Source organism: Mus pahari, chromosome 9 (genome assembly GCF_900095145.1).
Source record: "Mus pahari chromosome 9, PAHARI_EIJ_v1.1, whole genome shotgun sequence".
Lineage (NCBI taxonomy): Eukaryota > Metazoa > Chordata > Mammalia > Rodentia > Muridae > Mus > Mus pahari.
Genome location: NC_034598.1, coordinates 3,545,307 through 3,554,125, shown reverse-complemented (window position 1 = coordinate 3,554,125; position 8,819 = coordinate 3,545,307). Strand labels below are relative to the sequence as shown.

The 8,819-nt window shown below is 48.9% G+C and overlaps 1 protein-coding gene across 1 annotated transcript; it reads left to right on the top strand.

The window, feature by feature from the left end:
- The first annotated feature begins 2,022 nt into the window (after window positions 1-2,022).
- Window positions 2,023-8,072, top strand: Marcks (myristoylated alanine rich protein kinase C substrate). Its single transcript, XM_021204909.2, has 2 exons — window positions 2,023-2,969; window positions 4,491-8,072. Exons 1-2 carry the CDS (start codon window positions 2,868-2,870, stop codon window positions 5,316-5,318), a joined length of 930 nt encoding a protein of 309 aa, XP_021060568.1. The 5' UTR covers window positions 2,023-2,867; the 3' UTR covers window positions 5,319-8,072.
- The last annotated feature ends 747 nt before the right edge of the window (window positions 8,073-8,819 follow it).

Below are 8,819 nucleotides of genomic sequence, written 5' to 3'. Positions count from 1 at the left end.
TCTCCCATCCACCCGCCTTTTCCATTCCCGCCAGGGTTAGTGGGTGCCAGAGTCGGGGTGGGAGGGGAGGAAAGGGAGAGGGAGACTTCAGAGCTCCGCCCAAACCCGCCTCCCAACCCATTCTCCCGGGGACCGCCAGCTTTCCAACCGCACTGGCAATGAGCTTTCTTATCCAAAGGAAATCACGTCTTCAGCTGCAAAGTAGGGACCGCGGGGGGGACAGCCCGCGTGTTTACTCTCGTTGGCTCGCTCCCGCGCTGCTGCGGGGACGGATTGGCTCCCCCTCTCCCCTGACGCTCACGGGCTCCGCCCCGGAGCGGCCATCTGCTCCTCCTGGGTCCTGGGGTCTCCTCCTGACCTACTCCCTCCGCCCCTCCTCTCGCGCCCTCCCCGCCCCCACTCCGCCGGGCTCCGCCCCTTCCCCCCTCCCGGCGCCTGGGGCTCCGAATCTTCCCCGCGGTTGCCCCGGAGACGAGCCGATACCAGGCAAATAGGCACTGGAGAAAGAAAAGGGGGGAAAGCTGCACGACAGCCTGTTAACAAAGGAGCCACAAAAGCAGCCCCCGAATGTCTGGGAGAAAAAATCCGAAAGCGAACTAGCAATCACCCCAATTTAAAACCGGAGGGAGACGCAGAGGAAGGGGCAAGGTTCCCGTAGGGTGGGTGCACAGATTGCCTTTTGAGCTTTTGGGTATCTCCTGGATGGTGGTGTTGGATCAGCCCAGTTGGCTTTTCAAGTTGGAACTGCTAATGAGGGATTCGTGTCCATCCTGGCGGCTGGGTTCTCGGGCCAGGCCAGCAGGCTTCCTTACGGGAGCTAACACGTTGGTTGGCAAGACGCATTTCGACGAAATATTCCGTCCAGGCGCTCCGTGGAATATGACTTTGGGATTTAATAATGTATCTAAAGGTACTGGACAGGAGATGAAACTTCACGCAACGATGTTCTGCTCAGTGACTGTCAAACAGCACTTGAACAAAGGGTTATTGGCTTGAACCAACTGTCCTTTTCACTCAAAGTGTGACCTATTTCCCTACAATGAACAGAAAGTAACTGTTTGACAATTCCGAGCCAACACCAAGAGAAACGAGCCATTCCCTCGACTGCTTCTCACCTCCATCCTTCACGTTGCAGTCATTAAATGCGAACGCCGAAAGATGTTTTGGATGTTTTCATGAGCGAAAATAGAGGAATATTTATTAAGTTGCATCCTCCATCCCCTCTGCCTTCCAGATACATTAAATCAACGCCTGTCTTTCACACACTAAAAGCGTCTGGTACTTCGGTGGCAAGGGCTATAGTGAGCGAGAGAGATATCCTACACACCGCTGTAGAGCTTCGCCTTTAGCCTGGGTTAGACGTGGAATCTCCAGGGATTTTCTTTCTGTCTCTCAACATTGCAGGCGACTTCTTCTGAGACTAGGACTCCGTCTTTTAGAATTTCCTCGCCGTTGCCTCTCTTCCAGGAGCACACTTGATGCTGTGCACAGACAAGTTCAAAATGAGAGTCCCTCCGATGTTGGCAGCGGGCTAGGAAAACAACCCGTGTCGACGAGAGTAGCTGTCTCCCAACTGTAAATATGGATTCGTACACTCAAGGCTCGGTCTAGTTTTACCACAGAGGAAAATTAATTATGTCGGTTCTTACAGTGATAAAATGCTAGCAAGTTTCGATCTTCTGCAAATGGTCCTCGCAGTGTTTTGTGGAAAAGTGATCGCTAATTGGAATAGTCGGAGAGACGCGATTTGAGGCGCTCCAAGGACCAATTTCAAAGTATTTTATTTCACGCCTCTAGGAGAAAGGAAGCAGCAAGGCTGTTTGCTGCTTTTGCGTTTCCCACATCTGGCCTACAGACCTAATTCCAACTGGAGATCTCGCTAGATGAAATTCGATCTTCGTGGTTTAAATACCTTTCAGTGTGGGACGATTTAACAATTGCAGCAGTTTTTTAAAAAAAAGAAACAACTCCCCCCCCCCCCAAAAATCCTGTGAAACCCTTATGGAGTGCGGAGGAAAAATATGCTGCTAACACACAAATCCTACCCATTGTCTTTAACACTCGCATACACACTTATACACGTAAACACACGGGAAAGATGGGGGAGGGGAGAGAATGGCTAGAGACAGACGCGGATATAGACCAACAAGAGTCATTGCGAGTCAAGTTAAAGCTTTCTCCGCCCCCATCCATAAGTACCCCCTCCCGCGTTAATTAATTCCAAACAAAGCAAGCCAATCAAGAGATGCATTATTATTTTCAGGCCGAGAGAGACGAGAAGCACGTATTTTTTAATTGATTTATTTATTTGGAAGACATTAATTCTTGGTCTGAGGCTGATTTTCAAACCGTTTGCAAAGCGCGGCTCCATTGTTCGCCCGGAGCGCAGGCCCCGCCCCCTGCTTTGTGTGCGGCGCGCGGATTGGCCAGTGCGCGCGGGGGCCGCGTCAGCGCCCGCGAGCCCATTCATCTGTGCACTTGGGCGTTGGACCCCGCATCTTATTAGCAACCAGGGAGATTTCTCCATTTTCCTCTTGTCTACAGTGCGGCTACAAATCTGGGATTTTTTTTATTACTTCTTTTTTTAAAAAAACTACACTTGGGCTCCTTTTTTGTGCTCGACTTTTCCACCTTTTCCCCTCCTTCCTGCGCTGCTGCTTTTTTGATCTCTTCGACAAAAAATTTTTTTATCCGGAGTGTATTTAATCGGGTCTCTTCTGTCCTCCTCGCCACCCCCACCCCTCCCTCCGGTGTGTGCCGCCGCCGCTGTTGCTGCTGCTGCTGCTGCTCGCCCCGTCGTTACACCATCCGAAGGCTCTTTGTTTCCTTTCTTGGATCTGTTGAGTTTCTTTGTTGAAGAATCCAGCATGGGTGCCCAGTTCTCCAAGACCGCAGCGAAGGGAGAAGCCGCCGCCGAGAGGCCCGGGGAGGCGGCTGTGGCCTCGTCGCCTTCCAAAGCAAATGGGCAGGTAAATTCTACCTGTGGTTCTGGGCATTTCTTGGGTGTCTTTCTCCAATCTGGACGCCTCGTCTTCCCTCTGGTCGCCCCCGAGGTGCATTCCGGGGAGGGGAAGCCTGGCCAGATCCTAGTCTGAAAGTTGAATGGGTAATGATAGCCTAAATTGTCAATTTTTCATAGGAAGAGTACCTTCCACCCCCACCTCAAAGGAGTGGTTCCTAAGGATCCTGGCCAATTCTTGAGTAGACCGGAGGAAGAATGATAAATCGTCTAAAATGGCGTGGTTTGGAGATTGGCTGAACGTGACTAGTTAGATGCATCCCCCCCCCCCCCAACGCTCCTCCAGGTTGCATTTGTATTTGGGGCCACAGTGTTGTTTGGGTGGCTCACGTATTTATTGTCGAGATTGGGTCGTCTTTGAGCTTTCTGGTGTGGTTGTGTGTGCGCGCGCGCGTGTGTATGTGTGTGTGGGAAGGGGGGAGCCAACGCGGATGGCGGTGGAGAAAGGCAAGCTGAGAAGGCTTGTCTTATTGTATCCAGAGGCAGTATGCCTCGGGTTCTTGGAAAGGTGGCTGGTTAGAGCCGGACAGGCAGCTTTTTCCAAGTGCCTTTCCGATGGCCCTTCCCCTCCCCCCTTTGGTAGCTGTGTAATTACACACCCGTATGACTTTTCAAATGGTATCCTGGTGTGGTGGGAATTCTCCGTGGGTTTTTGAAGACCCCTTCCTGCCTGCCAAGAAGGGAGTAGTTCTGGTGTTTTGGTCTGGACTGTTCGTGTGAGTGGTACCTTGACCACCCTCGAGGATTGCCCCAGTGCTGCTGAGACCCAGGCAGAGAGCCATGGTTGGGTGGGCTCAAGAGGTCGGCCATGGGTGGCTGCTTCCCAAACAGCGAGCACCCACCACGCCTCTTTTCCTAGAGCCAAAAAAAAAAAAAAAAAGAAGAAGAAAGAAAGAAAAGAAAAAAAAAAAAAAAGGCCTGCTCTAAACCTACCGGGGCAAGACGTGCTCTGTCAGAGCCTTTAAACCCGTTAAAAATGCAAAAAGGAGCTGCCCCGGCGCACCCCGATTTGCAGAATGATGGGCGAAGGTGGGCGTGGAAGCGGAGGCCAGACTTCAGACATAATGGGTTTTCCCCAGCCCTGCTGGGTGCCGAGCCTCGGAGAGGCCGACCGGGACAGCCACCTGAGCTTTGTTTGCGGACTCCCGGGCTGCGCGATCCCCAGCTCGGGGGCGCCTCGGCCTGCGGGCAGGGCCCGGCGAGGCAGGGCGGGGTGGCCCCGCCCCTGAGCGCCCTCCCGCCGGCGCCCCGCTGCGCTCCGCGCGGTGGAGGAGCAGCGCCCCCTGCCGGCGCCCCCGGGAACGCGCAGCCCCGGGAGCTCGGGCTGCTCGAGGCGGAGGGAAGGGTAGCCTGGTGGCGGGCCTCAGACTGGGGGCGACTCGTGTCCACTCCCCGGCCGCCGGGCGCGGGCGGCGACGGTCCTGTCGGCCGCTCCGAGTGACGCTCCCGTCTTTTTCTTTCTGCCCCGCAGGAGAACGGCCACGTAAAAGTGAACGGGGACGCGTCGCCCGCCGCCGCCGAACCGGGCGCCAAGGAGGAGCTGCAGGCCAACGGCAGCGCCCCGGCCGCCGACAAGGAGGAGCCCGCGGGCGGCAGCGCCGCGACCCCCGCCGCGGCCGAAAAGGATGAGGCTGCCGCGGCCACCGAGCCGGGCGCCGGCGCGGCCGACAAGGAGGCTGCGGAGGCCGAGCCCGCCGAGCCCGGCTCCCCGGCCGCCGAGGCCGAGGGCGCGTCCGCCTCCTCCACGTCGTCGCCCAAGGCGGAGGACGGGGCCGCGCCGTCGCCCAACAGCGAGACCCCGAAAAAAAAAAAGAAGCGCTTTTCCTTCAAGAAGTCCTTCAAGCTGAGCGGCTTCTCCTTCAGGAAGAGCAAGAAGGAGTCGGGCGAGGGCGCTGAAGCGGAGGGCGCGGCCGCGGAAGGCGCCAAGGACGAGGCCGCGGCCGCCGCGGGCGGCGAGGGGGCCGCGGCCCCCGGGGAGCAGGCAGGCGGGGCGGGCGCCGAGGGCGCGGCGGGCGGAGAGCCCCGGGAGGCCGAGGCGGCGGAGGCCGAGCAGCCGGAGCAGCCGGAGCAGCCCGCGGCGGAGGAGCCGCCGGCGGAGGAGCCGTCGGAGGCGGCGGGGGAGAAGGCGGAGGAGCCCGCGCCCGGCGCCCCGGCGGCCGAGGCGTCCAACGCCGCGGGGCCGGAGCAGGAGGCGCCCGCCGCCACCGACGAGGCCGCGGCGTCCGCAGCCCCCGCCGCGTCGCCGGAGCCGCAGCCCGAGTGCAGTCCGGAGGCGCCCCCCGCGCCAGCGGCCGAGTAAGCTCCGGAGCCCTCATGCGATTCAAGAACTTTTCCCCCCAGTTTGTTTGTTGGAGTGGTGCCAGGTACTGGTTTTGGAGAACTTGTCTACAACCAGGGATTGATTTTAAAGATTTTTTTTTTTTAATTTCACATTTTTTTTAAGCAGCAAATTTTGTTTTTGTTTTGTTTTTTTAAGCCCCCTTCCCCACAGATCCCATCTCAGATAGTTGTTTCCACCATTCCGACAGGCCGAGGCCGGTTTAGACAGCTTCCTCAGCCTTCTTTCTTTACATTTATTTTTTTTTACTTTTTATTTTGCATCAGTATTAATGTTTTTTGCATACTTTGCATCTTTATTAAAAAAAAGTGTAAACTTTCTTTGCCAGATCTATAGACATACCCATATATGAAGGAGATGGGTGGGTCAAAAGGAATATCAAATGAAGTGATAGGGGCCACTATGGGAAATTGAAGCAGTGCATAACATTGCCAAGATAATATGCCACTAAAATGGTAGTGGGTGTAAAGGCTTAGGGTTCTTGTCCTTTACTTTTTCTTTCTTTCTTTCTTTCTTTCTTTCTTTCTTTCTTTCTTTCTTTTTTTTTTAAAGAAAAGTTATTACGATGTATTTTGTGAGGCAGGTTTACAACACTACACGTTTTGAATAAGAAGGAAAGACAAAAAATAAAAACACCAATACCCAGATTTTTAAAAAAAAAAAAAAAAAAAAAGATCATAGTCTTAGGAGTTCATCTAAACCATAGGAACTTCTTGCTTATCTCATGTTAGCTGTACCAGTCAGTGACTAAGTAGAACTACAAGTTGTATAGGCTTTATTGTTTATTGCTGGTTTATGACCTTAATAAAGTGTAATTATGTATTACCAGCAGGGTGTTTTTAACTGTGACTATTGTATAAAAACAAATCTTGATATCCTTCAGAAGCACATGAAGTTTGCAAGTCTCCACCCTGCCCATTTTTGTAAAACTGCAGTCATCTTGGACCTTTTAAACACGACATTTTAAACTCAAGCAAGCTGTGACACGTGGAATGGTTACTGTTTATACTGTGCTATGGTTTTTGATTACGGCAGACAATGCTTTCTTTTCCAGTTGTCTTTGAGAATAAAGGAGAAACCAATCTTCAGATGCAGTGGTTTTGTGTAGCATCTCGTCTCTCGTGGTTTGTAAATACTGGAGGAGCTTTCACCAATTTGACATAGAGCTGGAATGTAACGTTGCTTACGAACATGGCTATTCAACTCCTGCTTAAGGTGTTCTAATTTTCTGTGAGCACACTAAAAGCAAAAAATAAATGTGAATAAAATGTACAAATTTGTTGTGTTTTTATGTTCTGAGGCTGACGTCTAGGTCTTAGATTAATTTGTAGGAAGGCCTTGCATGCCATCAAAAGTACATTTGGCTGTGGTTTTTGATATGAAGTTTTCAAGCTCTGAAATTCATAATCAGTGTCAAATTACATATGTAGGAAGATCTTATACTGTGTCAATTGTTACCATTTATCTGCTTTTAGTTATAGCATGCCAGAATAAGTCCTTTAAGACAAAAGTGGCTTGACCCTAAGACTATTTCAAATGTCTTATGAGACTATTTCATAAACTGTTTTCTTGTCATTGCAGGTCCAGAAACTTACATTTTATAATCAGTAAGAATGTTGAGTTCAGACTGTACTTAAGTCACGAAAAGATGGCCAAACATGTTTAAATGCTGATGGTTTATATCGTATAAGCCTTGGCGTTTGGCTTATTTCTAAATTATTGTTGAAATGATGTGCTATACTTCATGGACAGGTTTCTGTAAGGAAGTAATGGTGTTGAATGGACTTATTGTCAGTTTGGGCCATTAACATAGCTGCAAGCTTTTTTTTTTTTTTTTTTTTTTAGTCAAAGTGTTAGCATCTTGTATTCAAATGAAAAGATAATCCCTTATATATTAACTCTTACTAGTTTACTTTCTGCTTATTTTCCATCTCATAACTGGATATTTTTACTTTACTGGACCCTAAACTGAATTTTTTTTATTTTTTACCATTGCTTTATTAAATGCAGAATAGTCTACCTGTTGTACTCTTTTCTTGAGTAGAGCGCAGGGTGGAGTTCAGGGTAAAGTTGAACCACTCTGGTGGCACCTCAATATTACATCGGATTAAAAGAAGATAACAGCATTAGCTTTTCAATAATGTTCCTCTAATTGAAATAATAGATCAAAATTAATGGTTGCTTTTCTTTCTAAATATCCTCCCTGATAATAAAACCAAGTAACACTTGAAAGAATAAACTTGATCCTGAGTTTCTTGAGGTTTTGGAAGATTAAAGTCAAATCTGGTAACCAAAGGACTGATTTGTGGGTCTTTCCTGCTTTAACCAACTTGTTTGAGAACCCCTAGTTGGCCAGATATGGTGCCTGGTATGTAGTAGAACTCAACTGAAATGGGTTTTAAAAAAATAACTCCAGAACTGAGTAGTTAAAAATACTGTGTAGAAAAGTATTCTATATTGCTAGGTTTGTTCTTTTAACAGCTGAGATTTATTAAGATGCATTATTTTGATTTTAATCACTGCCTAAAACACTTTGGGTGGTATTGATGGAGTGGTGGATTTTCCTCCAAGTGGCTAAATGCAATTTGGCATACTTTTCATCCAAAGTTTTGTACATCCTGTTGTTTTCTAATGGAAAAAAAATGTTAATATGGCTTTTTTGTACTACTAAAAATAGCTTTGAGATTAAGGAAAATAAATAACTCTTGTACAGTTGAGAATCGTGTTATTAAATCTGTATTGGCAGTGTGTGCAGTGGCCTTTGCTGTGGTTATGAACACTTACTCTGAATTATAAGAATCATTTGGTCCAATTCCTATTGCTTGTAAATAAAGTTTTACCAGTTGATATAATCAAGCCTATTAAAGTAGGGTGTTTTACAAATTTTATTTTTTTTAATTCAAGTTTTAGGGAAGATAACTGTTAAAGGTGTTATTATAACTCAATTTAGGATTTCAGGACACATGCTTGATATTGTGAAACCTTACTCATTGGGTTATTGGCTAAGGCAAAACTTAGCCATTCATTCATGTTTTTTCCAAATATGGATATAAATTTAAGTGGGCCTTGCTGACCAGGTTAAGGAGTTGGGGCACAGTGCTTTCTGAACTTTTACTTTAGTTCCTCAAGACAGGCTCATGATATCATTCAGGTTGGTCTTGAACTGGCAACCCTGCTACCTGAGCTAGGATTACAGTAGCGTGCCACCAGGCTCCACTGAACTCCCTTTAAATAGATCCCTTAGGAGTTGGTCTGAATTGGGTGTATGTAGTTCAGTATAGCTGTACTTTGAACATGCTAAAAATTGACTAGACACATGGGCTGTTATATTCCACCTTTTTAAAAGAATCACTTGCCGGGCAGTAGTAGCACACGCCTTTAATCCCAGCACTTGGGAGGCAGAGCCAAGCGGATTTCTGAGTTCAAGGCCAGCCTGGTCTACAGAGTGAGTTCCAGGACAGC

Coding starts and splice junctions, on each gene's coding strand:
- Marcks (XM_021204909.2), top strand. CDS start 2,868: ATGGGTGCCCAGTTCTCCAAGACCGCAGCGAAGGGAGAAGCCGCCGCC. Junction 2,970..4,490: donor CTTCCAAAGCAAATGGGCAG/GTAAATTCTACC, acceptor TCTGCCCCGCAG/GAGAACGGCCACGTAAAAGT.